Raw genomic sequence first — 24,091 nt, 5'->3', positions numbered from 1 at the left:
AAAGGATCAGGATCCGGGATACTGTAATAAGATGATCAGGAGCCGGGTTACTGTAATAAGATGTTACAGGGACAATAAGAGGATCAGGAGCCGGGTTACTGTAATAAGATGTTACAGGGTAATAAGAGGATCAGGAGCCGGGTTACTGTAATAAGATGTTACAGGGGTAATAAGAGGATCAGGAGCCGGGTTACTGTAATAAGATGTTACAGGGGTAATAAGAGGATCAGGATTCGGGTTACTGTAATAAGATGTTACAGGGGTAATAAGGGGATCAGGAGCCGGGTTACTGTAATAAGATGTTAGAGGGGTAATAAGAGGATCAGGAGTCGGGTTACTGTAATAAGATGTTAGAGGGGTAATAAGAGGATCAGGAGCCGGGTTACTGTAATAAGATGTTACAGGGGTAATAAGAGGATCAGGAGCCGGGTTACTGTAATAAGATGTTACAGGGGTAATAAGAGGATCAGGAGCCGGGTTACTGTAGTAATATGTTACAGGGGTAATAAGAGGATCAGGAGCCGGGTTACTGTAATTAGATTATAACAAACGGAAAAGCCAGCTCACCAATTCGCCCTTCCTTGCAGTCCTCCAGGTGCACGGGTATACGTGTAAGCCCACACGAACATAGAAAATTTAAACAGCACAGGATTCCAGCACTTTCACAGAGGACGCTTGTAGTATTTCAAGTTCTTTATTCCATCAAAACAGGTCACAGCAGATGCAGCATATAGACACAAACAGATCAACGCGTTCCGTCCGGTTAGGATCATGACTAAGTCATGGATCATGACTAAGTCCTAACCGGACGAAACGCGTTGATCTGTTTGTGTCTATATGCTGCATCTGCTGTGACCTGTTTTGATGGAATAAAGAACTTGAAATACTACAAGCGTCCTCTGTGAAAGTGCTGGAATCCTGTGCTGTTTAAATTTTCTACTGTAATTAGATGTTACAGGGGTAATAAAAGGATCAGGATCCGGGATACTGTAATAAGATGATCAGGAGCCGGGTTACTGTAATAAGATGTTACAGGGACAATAAGAGGATCAGGAGCCGGGTTACTGTAATAAGATGTTACAGGGTAATAAGAGGATCAGGAGCCGGGTTACTGTAATAAGATGTTACAGGGGTAATAAGAGGATCAGGAGCCGGGTTACTGTAATAAGATGTTACAGGGGTAATAAGAGGATCAGGATTCGGGTTACTGTAATAAGATGTTACAAGGGTAATAAGGGGATGAGGAGTCGGGTTACTGTAATAAGATGTTAGAGGGGTAATAAGAGGATCAGGAGCCGGGTTACTGTAAAAAGATGTTACAGGGGTAATAAGAGGATCAGGAGCCGGGTTACTGTAATAAGATGTTACAGGGGTAATAAGAGGATCAGGAGCCGGGTTACTGTAGTAATATGTTACAGGGGTAATAAGAGGATCAGGAGCCGGGTTAGGTAATAATATGTTACAGGGTAATAAGAGGATCAGGAGCCGGGTTACTGTAATAAGATGTTACAGGGTAATAAGAGGATTAGGAGCCGAGTTACTGTAATAAGATGTTACAGGGGTAATAAGAGGATCAGGAGCCGGGTTACTGTAATAAGATATTACAGGGGTAATAAGAGGATCAGGAGCCGGGTTACTGTAATAAGATGTTACCGGGGTAATAAGAGGATCAGGAGCCAGGTTACTGTAATAAGATGTTACAGGGTAATAAGAGGATCAGGAGCCGGGTTACTGTAATAAGATCTATCTGGGATAATAAGAGGATCAGGAGCCGGGTTACTGTAATAAGATGTTACAGGGGTAATAAGAGGATCAGGAGCCGGGTTACTGTAATAAGATGTAACTGGGGTAATAAGAGGATCAGGAGACAGGTTACTGTAATAAGATGTTACAGGGGTAATAAGAGGATCAGGAGCCGGGTTACTGTAATAAGATGTTACAGGAGTAATAAGAGGATCAGGAGCCGGGTTACTGTAATAAGATGTTACAGGGTAATAAGAGGATCAGGAGCCGGGTTAGGTAATAATATGTTACAGGGTAATAAGAGGATCAGGAGCCGGGTTACTGTAATAAGATGTTACAGGGTAATAAGAGGATTAGGAGCCGAGTTACTGTAATAAGATGTTACAGGGGTAATAAGAGGATCAGGAGCCGGGTTACTGTAATAAGATATTACAGGGGTAATAAGAGGATCAGGAGCCGGGTTACTGTAATAAGATGTTACCGGGGTAATAAGAGGATCAGGAGCCAGGTTACTGTAATAAGATGTTACAGGGTAATAAGAGGATCAGGAGACGGGTTACTGTAATAAGATCTATCTGGGATAATAAGAGGATCAGGAGCCGGGTTACTGTAATAAGATGTTACAGGGGTAATAAGAGGATCAGGAGCCGGGTTACTGTAATAAGATGTAACTGGGGTAATAAGAGGATCAGGAGACAGGTTACTGTAATAAGATGTTACAGGGGTAATAAGAGGATCAGGAGCCGGGTTACTGTAATAAGATGTTACAGGAGTAATAAGAGGATCAGGAGCCGGGTTACTGTAATAAGATGTTACAGGGGTAATAAGAGGATCAGGAGCCGGGTTACTGTAATAAGATGTAACAGGGGTAATAAGAGGATCAGGAGCCGGGGTACTGTAATAAGATGTTACAGGGGTAATAAGAGGATCAGGAGCCGGGTTACTGTAATAAGATGTTACAGGAGTAATAAGAGGATCAGGAGCCGGGTTACTGTAATAAGATGTTACAGGGGTAATAAGAGGATCAGGAGCCGGGTTACTGTAATAAGATGTTACAGGAGTAATAAGAGGATCAGGAGCCGGGTTACTGTAATAAGATGTAACAGGGGTAATAAGAGGATCAGGAGCTGGGTTACTGTAATAAGATGTAACAGGGGTAATAAGAGGATCAGGAGCTGGGTTACTGTAATAAGATGTTACAGGAGTAATAAGAGGATCAGGAGCCGGGTTACTGTAATAAGATGTTACAGGGGTAATAAGAGGATCAGGAGCCGGGTTACTGTAATAAGATGTTACAGGGGTATTAAGAGGATCAGGAGCCGGGTTACTGTAATAAGATGTTACAGGGTAATAAGAGGATCAGGAGCCGGGTTACTGTAATAAGATGTTACAGGGTAATAAGAGGGTCAGGAGCCGGGTTACTGTAATAAGATGTTACAGGGGTAATAAGAGGATCAGGAGCCGGGTTACTGTAATAAGATGTTACAGGGTAATAAGAGGATCAGGAGCCGGGTTACTGTAATAAGATGTTACAGGGGTAATAAGAGGATCAGGAGCCGGGTTACTGTAATAAGATGTTACAGGGGTAATAGGAGGATCAGGAGCCGGGTTACTGTAATAAGATGTTACAGGGGTAATAAGAGGATCAGGAGCCGGGTTACTGTAATAAGATGTTACAGGAGTAATAAGAGGATCAGGAGCCGGGTTACTGTAATAAGATGTTACAGGGGTAATAAGAGGATCAGGAGCCGGGTTACTGTAATAAGATGTTACAGGAGTAATAGGAGTATCAAGAGCCGGGTAATAAGAGGTTTGGTTATTGATTTGTATAATAGAAGGGTTTTGATAAACCAGTGGTGCCATAAGATAACCACCAATCTACCGAGCAGACAATGTGGACGCATGAGATTTGTTCCCATGTGATGCAGTCAGTATGAAGCGCCTGGTGAAGGTCTTGTCACTTACGTTACTTTTCATTCCTTATCCCTCTTCCTTATTTCTTCCATTGTAACAAATTAGTTTAATGCGTAGAATACGTCAGGCCATATCTCTGAGAACGCAGGGGCGCGCCATACGCCAGATCTCTGAGGCCATTAGTGCAGGGAGAAGCTTTTCAGAGAATTTTTATTTATTTGTTACAGCGAGAACATGAGAGGTCACGTATCAGCGTGGTCCTTGTCTCTGGGTAACGTCACAGGCAGCTGTTCCCACAACACTTCAGATCTTGGCCGCGTCATGAGAAGTCAGAGCCTGATCCTGTGCCCCCGTCCTTGTCACTTACACAGATGGACGGGGGTAAAACTGGGAACAGACAGCGGGGGAGGGGGGGGGGGGTGAAAGGAGGCAGTAAGTTGTCACAAAGTGTCTTATATTCTGTTAGAGAAAATCATGCAAGTGATCAGAACTACAAGATGGACAGGTGTGATGCAGGACAGGTAGCTGAGCACAGAAGTGTGATGCAGGACAGGTAGCTGAGCACAGAAGTGTGATGCAGGACAGGTAGCTGAGCACAGAAGTGTGATGCAGGACAGGTAGCTGAGCACAGAAGTGTGATGCAGGGCAGGTAGCTGATCACAGAAGTGTGATGCAGGGCAGGTAGCTGATCACAGAAGTGTGATGCAGGGCAGGTAGCTGAGCACAGAAGTGTGATGCAGGGCAGGTAGCTGTGTACAGAAGTGTGATGCAGGGCAGGTAGGTGTGTACAGAAGTGTGATGCAGGGCAGGTAGGTGTGTACAGAAGTGTAATGCAGGGCAGGTAGCTGAGCACAGAAGTGTGATGCAGGACAGGTAGCTGAGCACAGAAGTGTGATGCAGGACAGGTAGCTGAGCACAGAAGTGTGATGCAGGGCAGGTAGCTGAGCACAGAAGTGTGATGCAGGGCAGGTAGCTGAGCACAGAAGTGTGATGCAGGGCAGATAGCTGTGTACAGAAGTGTGATGCAGGACAGGTAGCTGAGCACAGAAGTGTGATGCAGGGCAGGTAGCTGAGCACAGAAGTGTGATGCAGGACAGGTAGCTGAGCACAGAAGTGTGATGCAGGACAGGTAGCTGAGCACAGAAGTGTGATGCAGGGCAGGTAGCTGAGCACAGAAGTGTGATGCAGGGCAGGTAGCTGAGCACAGAAGTGTGATGCAGGACAGGTAGCTGAGCACAGAAGTGTGATGCAGGACAGGTAGCTGAGCACAGAAGTGTGATGCAGGACAGGTAGCTGAGCACAGAAGTGTGATACAGGACAGGTAGCTGAGCACAGAAGTGTGATGCAGGGCAGGTAGCTGTGTACAGAAGTGTGATGCAGGGCAGGTAGGTGTGTACAGAAGTGTGATGCAGGGCAGGTAGGTTTGTACAGAAGTGTGATGCAGGGCAGGTAGGTGTGTACAGAAGTGTGATGCAGGGCAGGTAGCTGTGTACAGAAGTGTGATGCAAGGCAGGTAGGTGTGTACAGAAGTGTGATGCAGGGCAGGTAGGTGTGTACAGAAGTGTGATGCAGGGCAGGTAGGTGTGTACAATAGTGTGATGCAGGGCAGGTAGCTGTGTACAGAAGTGTGATGCAGGGCAGGTAGCTGAGCACAGAAGTGTGATGCAGGGCAGGTAGCTGAGCACAGAAGTGTGATACAGGACAGGTAGCTGATCACAGAAGTGTGATACAGGACAGGTAGATGATCACAGAACTGTGAGGAAGGACAAGTAGCTGAGCACAGAATGTCGCAGAAGAACAGATAGATGAGCAAATAAAATCAACATAGAATGCTGGACAGGTAGATGAGTAAGTTAATTTATTGAAGGACATACAGAATAGGTGCATATAGAACTATAATGGAGGACAAGTATCTCTGGGATACAGGATAAATATATATTTGGAAAGCCTTTAGAGTGCCCTATGTAGTGCTGCTTTTATGTTTGGTATGAGATGGGACTGCACATTTGTAGGTAGGGTTTGCAAAGCTGCCCCAGTTCTAACCAGGACAAGCCAAATTAGCAGGGACTGTCTCTGAAACGTCAGGGTAATCCCAGAAAATTTGGGAGATGAGCATTGAACTATTAAGTAGGACATGTAGATGAGCGAAGAATACAGCATTATAAAGCAGTCCAGGTGGTTGAGTGTAGATCCAGGACAGAGGCTGCTCATAGCTCCCCCTCACTGTTTCCCCTTTTTCTTTTTGGGACGGGACTTTCTCTTGGTTTTGGACTCGATGATTTGCTGAGACTGTTTCTTCAGGCTGGCTCTTGTCACCACATCACCTTCATCCTCTCCGCTGTCTTCATCGTCTGTAGGAGGACACAAGTTAAGCGGCAGTGATCCCCTGCACTATATGTAGCAGTTTCCTATTCCGGCCCAACTTACCCTCAAATGTGTCTGGCTTGGTCGCCGCGGGCAGGGGAATGCGGACGTTAAATGCTGGAAGCTTGCCCTCAATGGAAGCCTGGAACTGGAGGTAACAGATTACATAATAATATTCCCCATGGTAATAATAATTCTTTATTTATATGGTGCCTACAGATTACGCAGCGCTGCACAAAGCCGAAATGGTCCCTGTCTCCATGGGGCTCACAATCTAAACAACCTACCAGTATGTTTTGGAGTGTGGGAGGAAACAGGAGGACCCGGAGGAAACCCACACAAACACGGAGAGAACATACAAACTCTTTGCAGATGTTGACCTGGGTGGGATTTGAACCCAGGACCCCAGCGCTGCAAGGCAGAAGTGCTACCTACTCAGCCACCGTATAACATCTATGCATAGAACCAGTTTCATGTCAGTGGAGGTAAACTGCAGTACCAGGCACAGCCCACTGACAACAGGGCGCTGTTTCTGGAGTAAAACAAATCTTTTAAAGTTAAAGGGTCCCTCCTGCCCAATTTAGCAATGGAGAGACGTAACCATATGATTTCCGGTCAGTACTTACCTCCTCTTCCTCCATCTGCCTCAGGATCTCTCCTATGTTCTGTCCTTCTAGCTCCTCCAAGAGCTTCTGCAGCTTCTGATCGGTGGTGTCCAGGATATCCAGGACATACTCATCTGACTGAGGTGACAGATCCTTAGCTGGAAAATGGCTCCTGGGCTTAAAAAAAAAAAAAAAAAAAAAAAAAAAAAAAAAAAAAAAAGGGGAATATAGCTGCAACCATATTACAAATACATGATGGCTTTACCTTCCATGGTGCCCCCATACGTGACCCCATACTCACCACCTTGATGTGCTGCACTTTAGTAGCCAAGTGATCCACTCCAGATTTTCCTGCCACCAAAATTTTGGTCATTTTTTCAAACTCCTCCTTATACTTGTCCCGTCTCTTCTCTTCCTTTTGTAGATGAGCTTGAAGCTCCTCCAGAACTTGCTGACCGCTGCGATTGTGGAAGACGTGACAGGACTAGTAAAGCATTGTGTATGGTGCGGACAGCTATAGTTACCCCTTAGAGATGTTCTTTATGTATATAGTGAGGAGATAACGGTGGCCTCATACACCAACATCAGGGACAGTATTACCCCCTAACTCCCCTAGCAGTACATGGCAAGACTTATGTGTAGGTACCTGGATAGCTTGGCCTCTCCTGAATACTTTAGCTCCTGGAAGGCATCTTGAAGTCTTTCCTTTTCCTCCTTAAGCCTCACCAGAGTCTTCTCGTTCTCACTCTTCAGCTCCTCCAAGTGTCTGTGTGTCTCTCCCTGGGCGATGAAGCGTCTCACCACCTCCTAATCGTTGGAGAAAATGAGGAAGATTAGTTCCGGCGGGTTAGTAAGGTGGTGACCATATTGTGCAGCTGCTCATCTTCCAAATAGGCGGCTTCTATAAATGACTGGCCACCCATTTAATACAAGGTTGGGTTGAGCCAATGTAGATGGCCCACTCCATCCTCACCAGATCTCTCACCTGTGTATCTGTCACCCCTGTGGCCTCTTTAATCCTCTGGAAAGCCTCCTGGTAGGTACGGATGGCCTTTTCCTCCTCATGTACATTGGATACCAGCTGGATGTCAGTAGGAGCATCTTCTCCAGGCAAAGTCACACGCTGAGCCTATATAAGTCAAGAATGGAGAATGTGTTAGTTATCAATGTGATGTTCCACCACTAGGGGGAGCTTACTGTATGCGATTAGTATACAGGATGCAGTAAGGATCTTAGTTCCCCCTTGTGTCTTCTGGTGTATCGGTAGCACCACTAGCTCATCAATGCTTCAGATGAAGCCCATGTTTCTCATCAACATCAGTTTTAATACAATTGGTGACAATGGCTCCTCACCCTGCGTTCGGCCCTCTCGGCAAACATGCGCCTCTCCTCAGCCTGACGCTTGTACTCCTGAAGGATCCGCTCCCTCTCCCTGCGCTCGCGGTGAAAATCCTCTTCCTGACGCTGAAGATCTGCCTGTAATAAAGAATATCTCTCATCAACGCAGCCATAGACAAGAACTAAAGTGTCCTAATCATTGGGGGGGACCCCGGGACTACCGCCTGTTCTAGGAAGACCATACACTATTATTATGTGTGGTTATACAAGCTATAGGTGTACATCACATCACAGCTCACATACCCGGGCCATATCCCGGGACATCACCGCATCCTTGTTCATCATCTGAAGTTCCTTCAGCTCATTCCTCTGGCGGAGGATCTCGGCCTCTAGTAGATCCAGCTGTGACTGAAACGTCAGACTTTCCTCCTGTAGAAGCAGCGACAATGACGCTTATGTATAACCTGAGACGCCATGAAGAGAAGGGCGGCTATGGCGCTCTCATACGTCACCTGCATGTGGTCCTTCAGCTTCTGGTACACGCTATAGATGTGTTCTGACTCCTGTAACTTTAGCTGCGCTTTTTCCAGTCGATTCTCCAATAGGCGAAGAGTCTGTAGGGGGTAGGGAGAGTTTATAAATAAGGGGATAAAAGCTGTGTATGGGGGTAAAGCAGAATAAATCCATGGTAGATGAGGACAGGAGAAGTAGCACAACCATACAGTGTATATGAGCCATAACATTAATAGCAAATGTTCCCTGGGCTCTGACCCATCGAGGCCCGGACTCAGATGTCTGCAGGAGTCCAGTGCTATCAGCAGCAGAGCCGGTGATAAGTGAGGTGTAGATTTCATGGAGTGGACACATCTCATAGATAATTTTCTACCACAAATCCCACAATTGTATATCTGCCTCAGTATACACTATGACACCACAGGATTCCATGTCACACACACACAGGTACACACAGCGCCCCCCAGAGGAGATGTCTAATGCACCAGAATCACAGGAGATGTTTGAACATGTGATTGGATATAGATTTTTGTTATGGAGGATAAATAACCTGCTGAGGAGTTTCCTCCTGTTCTGCGGCTTCACTCTGCGAAGGAAACAAGTAAAAGATGAAGAGACACAATATAAGGGCGGCCTAATGGGGGGCATCCTCTGACAATATGCCCCCAACCCCAGTGACACAGCCAACATGGCAGTCACCCTGCATGGGTGACACAAGACCCTGCTTGTATTCCGTATAGAGGTTGTCTGGAAGATGAAACACAAGGCTCATCCAAAAACAGCCCCACACCTGACTAGGTTTTTGCTGGTATTGCAACTCAGCTCCATTCATTAATACGCAGCTGTAATACCCGCACAACCTATGGTCAGGTGTGGCGCTGTTTTAGGAAAATAACAGCCATGTTTTTTTAACTTCTGGACAACCCTCTAAATAGCAAATATATCTCCTGATGAAGAGGAAGGATAGCCTCCATACAGGAGCAGGCACATTTATCACTGAGGAGTCTGGGACGGCGGGGTGACATTCCCCACACCACCCCAGCCATGTGGCAGACCTGCTGATTGTTGACATGTGTCCCCAAGACACACTGTATAACCCCAAAAGTGTTAGTTATCCAGCTTTTCTTCAGTCCTGAATAGCAAATCTGCCTAGTATAGTAGAAATACTGTTTGTCCCTACTATTGAGGTACATCTGGAAAAGCTAGGTAGGACAGGGGCTGTCGTGGTGGTCAAATTGCCCAGCTTTTCCAGAATCATAGGTGAGACTGGTAGACTTTATGACTCTGTGGGGCAAAATAGTAGCATGTACATCTGTGGTGGTCCAGTGGCTGTATATTTGATCTATACGTCACTTTTACACCATCTTGAGCACTTGGCTGGCAGGAAGCTCTATAAAACCGACCCAGAGCAATTACCTGTTCCTCCTGTGCCGCCCCGCCATCTTTATCCGCCTTTTCCTCCTCCGCCACAGCGTTCTGCTTGTATATCAACTGCAGTTCATCCAAGCGTTTCTTCCGGACTTCTGTCTGGTGGCGCAAGGCGTTTAGGCGCTTGATCTTGTCGCAGAGCTTCTGGTCCATTAGCTGCACAGCGGCCTGAGGAAAAGGATGAAGAGTATCAAGAGCAAGTATACAGCTTTGGTTTGTCCTCTTCTGTCAAGTATCGCCATTTCAGGTAGGTTTTCCGATGGGGATCTTGGATTCTCCTTGGAGATCTCCTTTACATGAACATGGACTATACATACTTACTTGTCCACTTTTGCTCCTCATGGCTGCTCTCTCCACCACATGGCTGTGGAAGGCCTCCTTTATCACCTTCTCATCGCCCTGAGGAGCACAGTGATCAGGACAAGTGACATCATCTTTAGTAATAGACATTTTCCAGCTTCATGTATCCCTTTACCTTCCCTAATGAATAAGTGCCAAGTATTCCTAATATCAAAAGTGGGGAGACCAATGGTGCTCATTTTGTAATTTCCCCCCATCGAACACTACTTTCAATTGTATTTGGGGAACGAGTCATGCATCTATGTATACAGTCACTTTCCCCTTCTGGCATCTGTAGCTACAGTATTAAGTAGATTCCTAGACAGTCTCCTCCCCCTTCTGGCATCTGTAGCTATAGTTTTAAGTAAGTTCCTAGTAAGTCTTCTTCCCCCTCTGGCATCTGTAGATATACTATCCAGCAAGTTCCCTGTTAGTCTCCATTCCTTTTTAGCATCTGTAAATAGAGTAACCGGTAATTTCCCTGTCAGTATTCTCCCCTTCTGGCATGTATACATGTAGTCCCCATGAAGTTCCCTGTTAGTTTCCTTTCACCTCTGCCAACTATAGTCTAACTGACCTAGTAGGCCCTCAGTTAGACTCTTTACCTATAAATATAGTCCACAATCACACACGTTCACAATCAGACTCCTTCCCCTATGGCTTTGGAATCTGTAGATATAGTATCCAGTAAGTTACCAGTCAGTCTCATTTTCCCTTGGCACCTGTAAATATAGTCCCCAGTAAGATCCCCGTCAGTCTCCTTCCCCCTCTTGCATTTGTAGATATAGTCTCCAGTCAGTCTCCTTCCCCCTCTTGCATTTGTAGATATAGTCTCCAGTCAGTCTCCTTCCCCCTCCTAATGTTTTACTATGTAAAGACATAATAATTCTCCACTGGATCAGTATTTTTTTCAGCTTCATGTGCATTTATCCACTTCCAGGGTCTTACCGCAAGGGCATCAGCCAACTTCTTATGCAGCTTCTTGTTCTCCTGCCGAAGGAACTGAATGCTCTCCCAGTTCTTCTGGATGGTTGTGCTGGCGCTCTCCTGGTACGCCTTGTGGTCGCCATCTGCCATGAATGATACAGATACATCTTGCATTATACACAATGGTGACCACTAAGCCCCTATGGTCAGTGTACGTGCTGATAGATGACCACTTACCCAGCAGCTGGATCTTCTTTTGTAGCTCCGTGATCTGCTCATGAATAGGAGGTTTCACCCCGGAAAGAGCCGACGTGCCGGGCATGGCTGCCTGATAGAATATATATAAGGGTAAGTTCACACTGGCATCACACACATGCTTGTTGTCGGTGAATGAAAATTTCCCTACATTTGAAATCTGCAAACTTGAACAGACCTTACACTTCTCACAGCGTAGAAACAATGTGTGTATCTAACATAATTAAACTAGTAGGTATAAAATGTTGTTTGTAGAATTCCCTCTTTAAGGTGAAATCTCATTCGTTAACCTATAAAAAATCCTGAAGTCTTGTGAACATGAGAGGAGTCATATTTTATCTGAGATGAGTCTGCAGGGGAAAGTAATTTCAGATGCCCCTATAGCAGTGATGGCGAACCTTTTAGAGGCTGAGTGCCCAAACTGCAAACCCCCCTTATTTATTGTGGAGTGCCAACCAAAAATTAAAGCAGTAACTTATTGCTCCCTGTTCTTCAACAACTTTCGATCATACTGGCCTCCTGAGGACAAGATGGAAAATTTGCATCACTAGCTTCTTTCCAGTGTCCATCAGAGAGTCATGGGGCCAGAGAAAGGTCCTGTCTACTCCCCCTCTAAACTGGAAACACACTTGACTAACTTAACTCCAAAATATGACTCTTCTCTGCTCATTGTCATTTTTATAGGTAAACAGGTGAGATTTCACTGAAATCATCCACTGCCTGAGGAGGCTGGTAGTTTAATGGGGTAAAATCTGGTATTAGTTTTTAGGGTAGTATGTTCTGGGGTCCAAAAGTTAGAACATTAAGCTCTTGGGTCTGTGTTAAGACGTACCGTAGTCTGGTCTGGGGTCAGCCAGGCCTATGGTCTATATTTATTTAGTCTGGTCTGGGGTCTGTATTTAGGAACAAACTGGTCTAGGCAGTTTGATATGAGGTCTTTACTTAGGGGAAGCCTGTTCTATGTTGTGTATTTAGGTAGTCTGTTCTGTGTTCATGTAGTCTGGTCTGGGGTCTGTGTTTAGGTAGACTGGTCTGGGTCTTTACTTAGGGGCAGCCTGTTCTATATTTATATAGGCTGGTCTGGGGTCTGCGTTCAGGTAGTTTGGTCTGGGGTCTGCATTTAGTTAGTATGTTCTGGGGTCTGTGTTTGGATCGTGTGGCCTGGGGTCTTTAATTAGGGGCAGCCTGTTCTATGTTGTGTATTTAGGTAGTCTGGTCTGGGGTCTTAACTTAGGGGCAGTCTGTTCTATATTTATCTAGTCTGGTCTGGGGTCTGCGTTCAGGTAGTTTGGTCTGGGGTCTGCATTTAGTTAGTATGTTCTGGGGTCTGTGTTTGGATCGTGTGGCCTGGGGTCTTTAATTAGGGGCAGCCTGTTCTATGTTGTGTATTTAGGTAGTCTGGTCTGGGGTCTTAACTTAGGGGCAGTCTGTTCTATATTTATCTAGTCTGGTCTGGGGTCTGTGTTTAGGTAGTGTGGTCTGGGGTCTTTAATTAGGGACAGCCTGTTCTATGTTCTGTATTTAGGTAGTCTAGTCTGTGTTCAGGTAGTCTGGTCTGGGGTCTGTGTTCAGGTAGTCTGGTCTGGGGTCTTTACTTGGGGGCAGCCTATTCTATATTTATCTAGTCTGGTCTGGGGTCTGCGTTCAGGTAGTTGAGTCTGGGGTCTGCATTTAGTTAGTATGTTCTGGGGTCTGGGTTTAGATAGTGTGGTCTGGGTTATTTTATTAGGGGCAGCCTGTTCTATGTTCTGTATTTAGATAGTTTGGTCTGGGGTCTGTGTTCAGGTAGTCTGGTCTGGGGTCTGTGTTCAGGTAGTCTGGTCTGGGGTCTGTGTTCAGGTAGTCTGGTCTGTGTTCAGGTAGTCTGATCTGGGGTCTGTGTTCAGGTAGTCTGGTCTGGGGTCTGTGTTCAGGTAGTCTGGTCTGTGTTCAGGTAGTCTGATCTGGGGTCTGTGTTCAGGTAGTCTGGTCTGGGGTCTGTGTTCAGGTAGTCTGGTCTGTGTTCAGGTAGTCTGGTCTGTGTTCAGGTAGTCTGATCTGGGGTCTGAGTTCAGGTAGTCTGGTCTGAGTTCAGGTAGTCTGATCTGGGGTCTGAGTTCAGGTAGTCTGGTCTGGGGTCTGTGTTCAGGTAGTCTGGTCTGTGTTCAGGTAGTCTGATCTGGGGTCTGTGTTCAGGTAGTCTGGTCTGGGGTCTGTGTTCAGGTAGTCTGGTCTGTGTTCAGGTAGTCTGGTCTGTGTTCAGGTAGTCTGATCTGGGGTCTGAGTTCAGGTAGTCTGATCTGGGGTCTGAGTTCAGGTAGTCTGATCTGGGGTCTGAGTTCAGGTAGTCTGGTCTGTGTTCAGGTAGTCTGATCTGGGGTCTGTGTTCAGGGGCAGTCTCTTCTACATTTAGCTAGTCTGGTCTGGGGTCTGTGTTCAGGTAGTCTGGTCTGGGGTCTTTACTTAGGGGCAGCCTGTTTTATATTTATCTAGTCTGGTTTTGGGTCTGCATCTTGTGGCTTCCTGGTCTGGAGACTTAAGCTCCAGGGCTCTGGGGGGTGTTAATATATTAAGTGGCTGCAGATCTGTGTTTGAGGGGGTCATATACAGAATTTGGGTAATATCACATATTCAGGACGTCTCCTGTGGTGCGGCCCCCAGACCGCTACGTCTGCAGCCCATCACATCACTAGTGCCATTATCTGTTGTGGAATATTTGCCTGAAATGTTGCATTTTTAACCCATTCATTCCAAGGTAAATTACAAAACCGCAATAAAAACAGTGAGTGATATTTTTGTGGCGGATCTTTGCACCTGTAAGTGATGCACGTCTGCACATATTGGCGCCATGTCTGATAAATCTCACATATATAATACATTGGGGCACAGCCCGACCCCCTCACCTGCTCCTGTGTCTCCAGCAGCCTGCAGCTCTATCCACAACAACTCCGTTACTAAGCACCAGTTTCCCTGGCAACGACTGACACCCCTTCTCATTGGATAACAGCATTTCCGCCATCTTGGTCCTCTCAAAAGAAGCCCCCGACAGGTTACTCTCAACCAATTTCCTTTTTCACCGTGACAAAAAAAACAAACAAATTCGATCGAAAACAGTTTAGAATATTATCACTCGATGACTAATGTTGTCAGAAATCGATTAAAGTGTGAAATAATTTGGAAATACGTAAAAACAAAATTTGCACGGTGTTTTGCCTCAACTAAGATGGCGGCCGGTGTTGTCAGGAAGTGACGTAGGCGGAAGTGTGGCTTTCCGGAGACTTTGCTCAGGCTGACGGTGACAGGGAAGCGCTAGAAGGCGGATATTGGAGATGCGGCAGGTGGTGCTAGTGCTGGGGCTGCTGCTGGCCGTGCTCGGCTGCCGGGCGGTGGAGGTGAAGAGACCCCGCGGGGTGTCCCTGTCCAGTGAGTGCTCGCTTCATTCATTATTATACACTGGTTCTGTGTGCGATACCTCCTCCAGCCCGCTGCGTGGCGCTGTGATGTGCGGCCACTGCTGGTTATACGCCTCATTCCAGGAGGCGTCACATATCCCCGCCTCTGCCAGTCTGATGTGAACGGCAGTTATCGCCCCCTGGTGGCCGGGCTGAGAACTGCACCTCTAAACCGGATTTGCTTCTAATCTTTCAGATTTTTCGAAGAAGCGACTGCAGTCGGTAGAGTGTCAGCATGGCGGAGCTCACACCCTGCAGGCTCCCATTCAGCGCTATTGCTGAGTAACAATACTGCTGGGTGACAAATCTTAGTGTCAGAATTAGGTTACTTATGTGGCTATACATCCTCATAATGTAGGTGTTAGTTGTCACTCAGCTTTCCCAGCATCCCGAGTGGCTGATATGTGGATAAGCTTCACTGTCATCCCTCTTCTTCCCCAGAACTAAGCATCCTTGTCACTCAGGGGTCTGAGAAAGGGCTATAAATAGCACCCAGCTTTTCCAGGCTTTGTTCTGGTCACTCTGGGTGTTTTACTACACAACACGTGTCACTCAACAAGCTGAATGATGGATATTAGACCACAAGATTAATCACCCAGCTTTCCCAGGTTCCTGGATGGCATATGTTTCGCATTCACATCTTTCCTGTTCTGTCCACTGCTAAAATGTCTCCTTGTCCCTGCAGATCGCAGCTTCTATGAAGAGAATAAGCCCTTCACCTGCCTGGACGGGTCCCGGACCATCCCCTACGACCGTGTAAATGACGACTACTGTGACTGCGCGGATGGGACGGATGAGCCTGGTAAGATCCAGGAGAGCGCCCTCCGCTGGAGACATGCTCTTATCCACCAACGGGTCTGATGCCCCATCTGCATGACCGAATAGAACAACCCCACTATGGGGACATAAACCTCTAACACAGAGCATTTATAGAGAACCTGTCAGCAGGTGTCACCATACAGACTGCAACTAGTGTTATGTATTGTCCCTGGTGGTCTGTGTGATCACATCTTTTTGTATGTTGTTAGTTGCAGCAGGACTGTGAATTGTGGATTACACTGCACCCATGTAAGATGATAACCAGGTATTGACGACCTTCTCTCTCCCATCAGGCACTGCGGCATGCTCCAATGGAAAGTTCCACTGCACCAACCCGGGGTACAAGCCCATGTACATCCCTTCATCCCGGGTCAACGACGGCATCTGCGGTACGTGGCAGGAGAAATGTTCATACTCAAATGATGTCATCAGGATCTGTGCTCCCAGGCTGGTGTAGGACTACAATTTCCAGCAAGCCTGAAGTGGTAGTTTCACTGGAAAGGGTTTAGAACTAGACCCCACAGTGGTAGAGCTTTTACCTCTGGCACATATATTGTTGCTTTGAAGCCCCCTGTAATGAAGTGAGGGAGGGGTTTAGAGACCACCAGGGATTCTGAGGAAGGGGATACAAATATATTACAGCTGCTTCTGTATTGAAGTCTATGTGGTCTTTAGTCCGGGGGGTTAGTAGTAGCCGCTTTGTTCATCTGAGAACAATACAATTAAAGGGAACCCCACTAATTCTCTAGATAGAGGGTCCCATATCCTATGATTGATCCTGCTGCTCCATTCCATGTCTGTGACTGCTGGAAATAGCTGAGCTGAGGTGATATCATAGGAAATGAATGGAGCGGCAGAACGCAGTGTTAACCAGCATCAGTAGGGGGGGAGCAGGACCCCAATTATTGAAATCCGTGTGGGCCCAGTTCTAGGACCCCCACTGACCAGTGTTCCTTCCCTTATCCTAAAGCTGAGATGTTTACATGTGAAGAGTATAGTCTTTTATACAGCAAGTGAGGTCCTGGGCTGCAGAGCTGACAATCATCTCTTCTCCCCGCAGATTGCTGTGACACTACTGATGAGTATAACAGCGGAGCCCACTGCCAGAACACGTGCCGGTGAGGATTTTCTTACTCTGAAGGATGAGGGCGTATCGCTTGTGTTTGTAGGATTTCCTTCTATAATATCTTCTTCTGGTTTTGCTCAGGGAGATGGGCAGGAAGGAGCGGGAAGAGCTGGAGAAGAAGGCGGAGATGGCGCGGGAGGGCATGCTACTCAAGCAGAAGTTTATCGAGGAAGCCCGAAAAGGCAGAGAGGAGAAGCAGGTGATAATATAATACATGAGACCTTGGCAACAGGGCCACTCTTTTGTATAGGTTGTGTCTGGTATTGCAGCTTGCCTTTCAGTCACAATACTGTATGTACTCTGGGACAGACGTGGCGCTGTTTGAGATAGAAGGCAGCAATAATGCGCTTATTTATGATACAGGAAGGCTACCTATGGGGTGTATATTTGGAGGGTCTTATCTGGCTGCTCCTCTGTTGTGCAGGTGAGGCTGCAGGAGCTGGCAGAGAAGCGGCAGAGCGTGCAGACACAGGTGGACGCCCTACGTGCCGAGAAGGAGGCGGCCGAGCAGCCAGAGAAGGAAGCGAAAGATGCCCACAAGAAGGCGTGGGAAGGTGACAGCCTGTGGCCTCTCGTGTTGTATCCTGCACTGTACCTGGATCTGTGCACTTACCATCACATATTCCGTTTTTTGCAGAACGCCGGGAGGCGGAGACGGCGGCCATGGAGAAGAAGCGCTCCCAGGAAGTGTTTACTCAGCTCGACCAGGACGGGGATGGAAAGTGAGTGCACAACAAAGGGACCTGCAATTATATGCTTACAGCACCTCTAGGAAACATATGTGTCACTATAGTAACAGACTACAGGTACCCAGTCCTGTAGTCAGACGTGTATCTGTTATTGTAATGTCTGTTTTTTGTATAGGCTCTCGGCATCGGAGCTGCTCGACCACTCGGAACTGGATTCTGATGGCGATGGGTCACTTTCAGATAAAGAGGCCCAGGTGAGGCAAAAAAAGGTGGTCCTAGTACTCGGCCTCCCACTACCAGAGGTCTATCCGGTTCCTATGTCAGCAAGTGCAATGGATGCGGGACTGAGGTGTGAAGCCAAATATGTCCCATCAGGATCCGCCCCCTTTGCACTTGCAGGTTCATTTACATATATTTAAAGAAGGCTGGTTTTGGAGATAACGTGGATGGTTCAGGAGGTGTCGTGTCTTCCTCTTCCCTCTGGTGTAGGAACTCCTCGGAGGATCCTCTACGGTGGATGTTTCCAGCTTCCAGGAGTCTGTGTGGCCACAGATTAAAGAAAAGTTCAAGTTAGAGGTAGGTACAGAGTCCAGGGGGAAGCATCTCGCTGCTCTACATAGAGGTCTGACTTATGGCTCATGTTTGCCAGAGTGACACCCCTCCAGCGCCTCCGATAGAAGAGGGGACAGAAAGCCACCCAGAAACCCCCCCAGAGGAAGATGAGGAGGACGATGTGGAGGAGGGAGATGAAGAAGATGATGACGACGACTCGGACGATTATCACAGGGTATTAATGTTCAACCAATAAGAAGCCAAAAACTATTCACAACCTACATGCACCCCCTAGTGGTGACCCAAAACTTGGTTAAATAAGGGGCCAAAATATTCGTTACGAATTTTAGGAAATCCAATTATTACATGGAGGTTCACAAGTTTATATGGAAACTGGTAATTGTTAAAAAGTTATATTATTTTGTGTCTGATCCCCGTCTCCTCTTTTATCAGCCTCCTCCAAGCAAGTCCCAAGTAGAAGATCAGGAGATGCCGCCGTATGATGAGACCACCCAGGCGCTGATAGATGGTGAGAGCTATTACCCATCATGTAAATAATGCCGCACTACTACCTCCATCATCCGTCCTAAACCTCTTAATATTCTCTTTCAGCTGCTGAAGCGGCACGTAATCAGTATGAGGAAGCAGAAAAGTCACTACGGGAAATTGATGATACAATGAGGTGTGTAGTCACCCGGCTCCTGATCCTCTTATTACAGTAACCCGGCTCCTGATCCTCTTATTACCCCTGTAACATCTTATTACAGTAACCCGGCTCCTGATCCTCTTATTACCCCTGTAACATCTTATCCCAGTAACCCGGCTCCTGATCCTCTTATTACCCCTGTAACATCTTATTACAGTAACCCGGCTCCTGATCCCCTTATTATCCCTGTAACATCTTATTACAGTAACCCGGCTCCTGATCCTCTTATTACCCCTGTAACATCTTATTACAGTAACCCGGCTCCTGATCCTCTTATTACCCCTGCAACATCTTATTACAGTAACCCGGCTCCTGATCCTCTTATTACCCCTGTAACATCTTATTACAGTAACCCGGCTCCTGATCCTCTTATTACCCCTGTAACATCTTATTACAGTAACCCGGCTCCTGATCCTCTTATTACCCCTGTAACATCTTATCCCAGTAACCCGGCTCCTGATCCTCTTATTACCCCTGTAACATCTTATCCCAGTAACCCGGCTCCTGATCCTCTTATTACCCCTGTAACATCTTATCCCAGTAACCCGGCTCCTGATCCTCTTATTACCCCTGTAACATCTTATTACAGTAACCCGGCTCCTGATCCTCCTATTACCCCTGTACCATCTTATTACAGTAACCCGGCTCCTGATCCTCTTATTACCCCTGTAACATCTTATTACAGTAACCCGGCTCCTGATCCTCCTATTACCCCTGTACCATCTTATTACAGTAACCCGGCTCCTGATCCTCTTATTACCCTGTAACATCTTATTACAGTAACCCGGCTCCTGATCCTCTTATTACCCCTGTAACATCTTATTACAGTAACCCGGCTCCTGATCCTCTTATTACCCTGTAACATCTTATTACAGTAACCCGGCTCCTGATCCTCTTATTACCCCTGTAACATCTTATTACAGTAACCCGGCTCCTGATCCCTTATTGCCCCTGTAGCATCTTATTACAGTAACCCGGCTCCTGATCCTCTTATTACCCCTGTAACATCTTATTACAGTAACCCGGCTCCTGATCCTCTTATTACAGTAACCCGGCTCCTGATCCTCTTATTACCCATGTAACATCTTATTACAGTAACCGGGCTCCTGATCCTCCTATTACCCCTGTAACATCTTATTACAGTAACCCGGCTCCTGATCCCCTTATTACCCCTGTAACATCTTATTACAGTAACCCGGCTCCTGATCCTCTTATTACCCTGTAACTTCTTATTACAGTAACCCGGCTCCTGATCCTCTTATTACCCCTGTAACATCTTATTACAGTAACCCGGCTCCTGATCCTCTTATTACCCCTGTAACATCTTATTACAGTAACCCGGCTCCTGATCCTCTTATTACCCCTGTAACATCTTATTACAGTAACCCGGCTCCTGATCCTCTTATTACCCCTGTAACATCTTATTACAGTAACCCGGCTCCTCTTAGCTTTGCTGCCCCCGGATTGCACTTTAACCTCTTTGTTGTCTTCTTTGTGTTTAGGAGTCTGGAGAAGGAGATTTCGCTGGATTTTGGGGCACATGGCGAGTTCTCCTATATGTATGGACAATGTTATGAACTTTCGACGAGCGAGTGAGTATTTTGGGTTGGGGGGTACTGATAATACTGCGATTTGGATCCTGGGGGTTCATGTGTTCAGGGTATGAGTTGGTCCTTATGCTCCTGTGATTTGTGTTTCCAGATATATTTATCGTCTGTGTCCCTTTAATCGAGTGACTCAAAAGCCAAAGGTTGGAGGATCAGAGACTAATCTCGGGTAAGAGCCGAGCGTTTCCTCGTGGTGTCGCTCTGTCTTGTTATGGCCTGTATTTTTGATCATGTTCTTCCTTCTCTTCAGAACATGGGGATTCTGGTCTGGACCCGAAAATGATAAATTCAGTTCAATGAAGTATGAACAGGGAACAGCCTGCTGGCAGGGACCGAACCGCTCTACACAGGTGAGTGCTGGTCCACATCACCCAGAGGGATGGGCTTTGTAACTGCAGCTCCTCCTACTGTAGTTGAAGTGGGAGGGGCCAAGTGATGGGTCACTTGTATGTGACATGTAGCAGCGGTAATATATTTGTCTCCAGGTGAAGTTATACTGTGGGAAGGAGACGGTGGTGACCTCCACATCAGAGCCCAGTCGCTGCGAGTACCTCATGGAGTTCTTCACCCCGGCCGCCTGTCAGCAGCCGCTAGACATCCCACAGGAGGAGCACGACGAGCTGTGATGGCTGCAGCAGTCCAGGTACAGACAGGCTGGGTGCTTTATACACGTGATAGGGAGGAATATATACTGGCCGGGTGCTGTGTACACTTGATGGGATGGAGTATAAACTGGCCAAGTGCTATATACACATGGGGTGGAGTATATACTGGCCGGGTGCTATATACACATGATAGGGAGGAGTATGTACTGGCCGGGTGCTATATGCGCATAATAGGGTGGAGTATACACTGGCTGGGTGCTATATACACGTGATGGGGGTGGGGGGGTATATACTGGCCGGGTGCTATATACACGTGATGGGAGGAGTATATACTGGCCGGGTGCTATATACACGTGATGGGGTGGAGTATATACTGGCCGGGTGCTATATACACACGTGATGGGGGTGGGGGGGTATATACTGGCCGGGTGCTATATACACGTGATGGGGGTGGGGGGGTATATACTGGCCGGGTGCTATATACACGTGATGGGGGTGGGGGGGTATATACTGGCCGGGTGCTATATACACGTGATGGGGGTGGGGGGGTATATACTGGCCGGGTGCTATATACACGTGATGGGGGTGGGGGGGTATATACTGGCCGGGTGCTATATACACGTGATGGGGGTGGGGGTATATACTGGCCGGGTGCTATATACACGTGATGGGGTGGAGTATATACTGGCCCAGTGCTATATACACATGATACGGTGGAGTATATACTGGCCCAGTGCTATATACACGTGATGGGGGTGGGGGTATATACTGGCCGGGTGCTATATACACGTGATAGGGGGGGGGGCTATATACTGGCCCAGTGCTATATACACGTGATAGGGGGGGGGGGGTATATACTGGCCCAGTGCTATATACACGTGATACGGTGGAGTATATACTGGCCCAGTGCTATATACACATGATGGGGTGGAGTATATACTGGCCCAGTGCTATATACAAATGATGGGGTGGAGTATATACTGGGTGCTGTATACACAGGTGTGACAGATGGGAGCAATGATTTGGACCATTCATGGCAGAACAGTTCTGGGGGAGCAGAGCGGGACATGGCCTCTGGTGTTTCTGGCTCTTAAGATCGGTTCTAGGTGAGGCCAGTGTATCAGAGCGGCTTATAAAACTTCCAGAATCACTTCTGTGAGTTGAGCACTAGGGGGCAGTGTTGAATACACTTCATTACCAGGCTCTGTATTTATGCCTTTCCCTTTTCGTTCCATTTGACACCTCCACTTCATTCCTTTGGTTGGTACCATCACAGGGATTGTGATTTTATATAGGTTTTAACAGATTTTAAAAAATTAAAACCTTTAGGTTTTATAAAAATTTATGAGTTGGGGGGGGGGGGGAGTGGTGGTTTGGGGTCTATTTCCTGGGATTCAACACTGCGAATAACAGTTTTGATAGTTTGGGCATTTCGGGAAGCGGTGATTCGTACAAGTCTAGGATTTTTTGTTTGTTTGTTTTTATCAGTTCTAGGGAAAGGGAGGCGATTTGAACTTTTGATATATATATTTTTTTTTTTTTACTTTTTAAAAAAAATTGTTTACTATTTATACCTCCAAAGGTACTTTACCCCTTGGCTGTCTGATCCCTTTTACCATATACGGCAATATTGCAATACGTGCCAGATTTTCTCATGATCTCTAAGCATCTTCTGACTGGTCTGGGAGTCTAGTATACACTCCTGGCTGTTGTGGTAACCGATCACTGGCCCCTGATGACCTCACAAAATCCGATCAAATCCAATATGGCGGCACAGGATGTGAATGCCTCCAACAGCTTTGCCGAAAGCATTTATATGGTCGACACCCCCGATCAGTACCAGCATGGACCACAGGAGGGTGTCTGCTGCAATATGTAGTAAACACCCTCTGGTAAGGAGAAGGCTCAGCCCCTGAGCCCTCTCTATCCTCCCGCTCAGGCGCACGTTGGTAAGGGGTTAATCACTGACAGCAAGCAGAGCTTTATGGAGGTATCCTGTAATTTGGATAAGGGAAAAGAATAAGATCCCTGCTCTGGAGCCAATAGAGGGACATGGATGAAAAAGGGTCCTGTGGCTGACACAAGGGGGCGCTAATGATCTATACTCGTGCATGAAATATATGTAAAGTATCTATAATTTGCACATCTAGTCATTTCATATTGTCCTTCCTTTGTAGATAGCCGGACTCTGTGTGGAATCCCAGGAGCTGTGAATATTTGTCTCCCCGGATCCTCTCCACATTATCGTCCTCCTCTTCAAACCTCATTCCAGATCCCATCTGTCTCCTCTTCCCAAACGCTGCAGTAAAGGACACTGGCAACCGAAAGACACATTCCCTCCCCCCAACCATCCCCTCCATTGCTGCTGCCCCCGCACCGCCTCCACCAATATTGTTCATACTTGGGACCTAAAAGGGAATGTCCATCATTAGAAAGTAAAGCGTCCTCTCACAGAGATTGTAGTAGGTCTGCCCATGACTTTTATCTCATTCCATGTGGCTGAACTGCAGTACCAGATGTGGCCATGGATGGGAGTGGAGCTGTTTCTGGAAGAAGGCTCTTTTTTTTTTTTTTTTTCTAATTATGGACAATCCCTTTAAATAATGCAATGTGCCCATTGGCTGCTACTTTGTGTTTCTTGTTTCCTTGCTTGGAGGGGATTGTTCTCCTTGTGTTGAAAATACAATGGTTGGTTTATATAAATGCTGACTGTGTTGTCTGTTCTTGCACATCTCCCTCTCTAAAGTCACCCCTAGGGGGAGCTAACTGCAGACTGGAAATCTGATTTATTATTGACCTTTGCCGGGTCTAAAAGTTATCTATTTGACGCAATAAAGGTAATTGTGATGTTTGTCCTAAGTGCAACCGTAGGGACCCCCACCAGTATCCACACCCCATGCGTCACTTCTACCCCAATCTAGGAAAGATCTATCAATGTGGGAATGTCATAAAAGCAGGATGTGTCACCCACATAAGTTACATGGAGTAGGAGCTGCCTCTCCCCATTTCATAAATAATGGGTACAGTGTCTGTGCTGCTGATAAGCAGCGAAGAAGGGATTCCTTGTATCATATATCAATATGATGCCAGGAACCCCACCCCTTCACAGTGAGGTTGGTCCATGACACTG

At 46.8% G+C, this 24,091-nt stretch overlaps 3 protein-coding genes across 5 annotated transcripts in view; 1 reads left to right on the top strand and 2 right to left on the bottom strand.

Annotated features, from left to right (window-relative positions):
* The window catches only part of RGL3 (ral guanine nucleotide dissociation stimulator like 3), a 30,420-nt gene extending 26,572 nt beyond the window's left edge, over positions 1 to 3,848 (bottom strand). For both annotated transcript variants that reach the window (XM_072149622.1, XM_072149623.1), the window contains exon 1: positions 3,709 to 3,848. In XM_072149622.1, the coding sequence (XP_072005723.1) occupies positions 3,709 to 3,720 (12 nt within the window). In that variant the 5' untranslated portion in view covers positions 3,721 to 3,848. The remainder of the gene's footprint in view (positions 1 to 3,708) is intronic.
* A 1,649-nt stretch (positions 3,849 to 5,497) lies between these two features.
* Positions 5,498 to 14,511, bottom strand: ODAD3 (outer dynein arm docking complex subunit 3). Of its 2 annotated transcripts, XM_072149628.1 has the most exons (15): positions 14,309 to 14,507; positions 11,409 to 11,499; positions 11,193 to 11,314; positions 10,227 to 10,304; positions 9,894 to 10,073; positions 9,028 to 9,063; positions 8,477 to 8,578; positions 8,268 to 8,393; positions 7,980 to 8,102; positions 7,612 to 7,755; positions 7,273 to 7,433; positions 6,928 to 7,084; positions 6,648 to 6,803; positions 6,085 to 6,169; positions 5,498 to 6,008 (listed from the first exon to the last, which is right to left on the bottom strand). In XM_072149628.1, exons 2-15 carry the CDS (start codon positions 11,491 to 11,493, stop codon positions 5,878 to 5,880), a joined length of 1,686 nt encoding a protein of 561 aa, XP_072005729.1. In that variant the 5' UTR covers positions 11,494 to 11,499; positions 14,309 to 14,507; the 3' UTR covers positions 5,498 to 5,877. The 2 variants fall into 2 exon arrangements, with proteins under 2 accessions (XP_072005729.1, XP_072005730.1); XM_072149629.1 differs by lacking the exon at positions 9,028 to 9,063 and having other exon boundaries at positions 14,309 to 14,511.
* Positions 14,512 to 14,664: 153 nt separating this feature from the next.
* Positions 14,665 to 23,664, top strand: PRKCSH (PRKCSH beta subunit of glucosidase II). Its single transcript, XM_072149630.1, has 17 exons — positions 14,665 to 14,828; positions 15,543 to 15,659; positions 15,970 to 16,065; positions 16,737 to 16,794; positions 16,884 to 17,001; positions 17,227 to 17,356; positions 17,440 to 17,524; positions 17,667 to 17,745; positions 17,981 to 18,067; positions 18,141 to 18,278; positions 18,497 to 18,572; positions 18,656 to 18,725; positions 20,252 to 20,341; positions 20,451 to 20,525; positions 20,607 to 20,706; positions 20,842 to 20,999; positions 23,139 to 23,664. The coding sequence occupies exons 1-16, from the start codon at positions 14,735 to 14,737 to the stop codon at positions 20,980 to 20,982; spliced, it is 1,554 nt and encodes a 517-aa protein (XP_072005731.1). The 5' UTR covers positions 14,665 to 14,734; the 3' UTR covers positions 20,983 to 20,999; positions 23,139 to 23,664.
* The last annotated feature ends 427 nt before the right edge of the window (positions 23,665 to 24,091 follow it).

This window comes from Engystomops pustulosus, chromosome 4, assembly GCF_040894005.1.
Source record: "Engystomops pustulosus chromosome 4, aEngPut4.maternal, whole genome shotgun sequence".
Classification (NCBI taxonomy): domain Eukaryota; kingdom Metazoa; phylum Chordata; class Amphibia; order Anura; family Leptodactylidae; genus Engystomops; species Engystomops pustulosus.
Note: the sequence above shows the minus strand (reverse complement) of the source record. Positions and strands in the feature narration are given on the sequence as shown.

Coding starts and splice junctions, on each gene's coding strand:
- ODAD3 (XM_072149628.1), bottom strand. CDS start 11,493: ATGCCCGGCACGTCGGCTCTTTCCGGGGTGAAACCTCCTATTCATGAG. Junction 8,579..9,027: donor AGGAGGAAACTCCTCAGCAG/GTTATTTATCCT, acceptor TACCCCCTACAG/ACTCTTCGCCTATTGGAGAA. Junction 7,085..7,272: donor GGAGAGGCCAAGCTATCCAG/GTACCTACACAT, acceptor CCACAATCGCAG/CGGTCAGCAAGTTCTGGAGG.
- PRKCSH (XM_072149630.1), top strand. CDS start 14,735: ATGCGGCAGGTGGTGCTAGTGCTGGGGCTGCTGCTGGCCGTGCTCGGC. Junction 18,279..18,496: donor ACTCGGACGATTATCACAGG/GTATTAATGTTC, acceptor CTCTTTTATCAG/CCTCCTCCAAGCAAGTCCCA. Junction 18,726..20,251: donor GAAATTGATGATACAATGAG/GTGTGTAGTCAC, acceptor CTTTGTGTTTAG/GAGTCTGGAGAAGGAGATTT.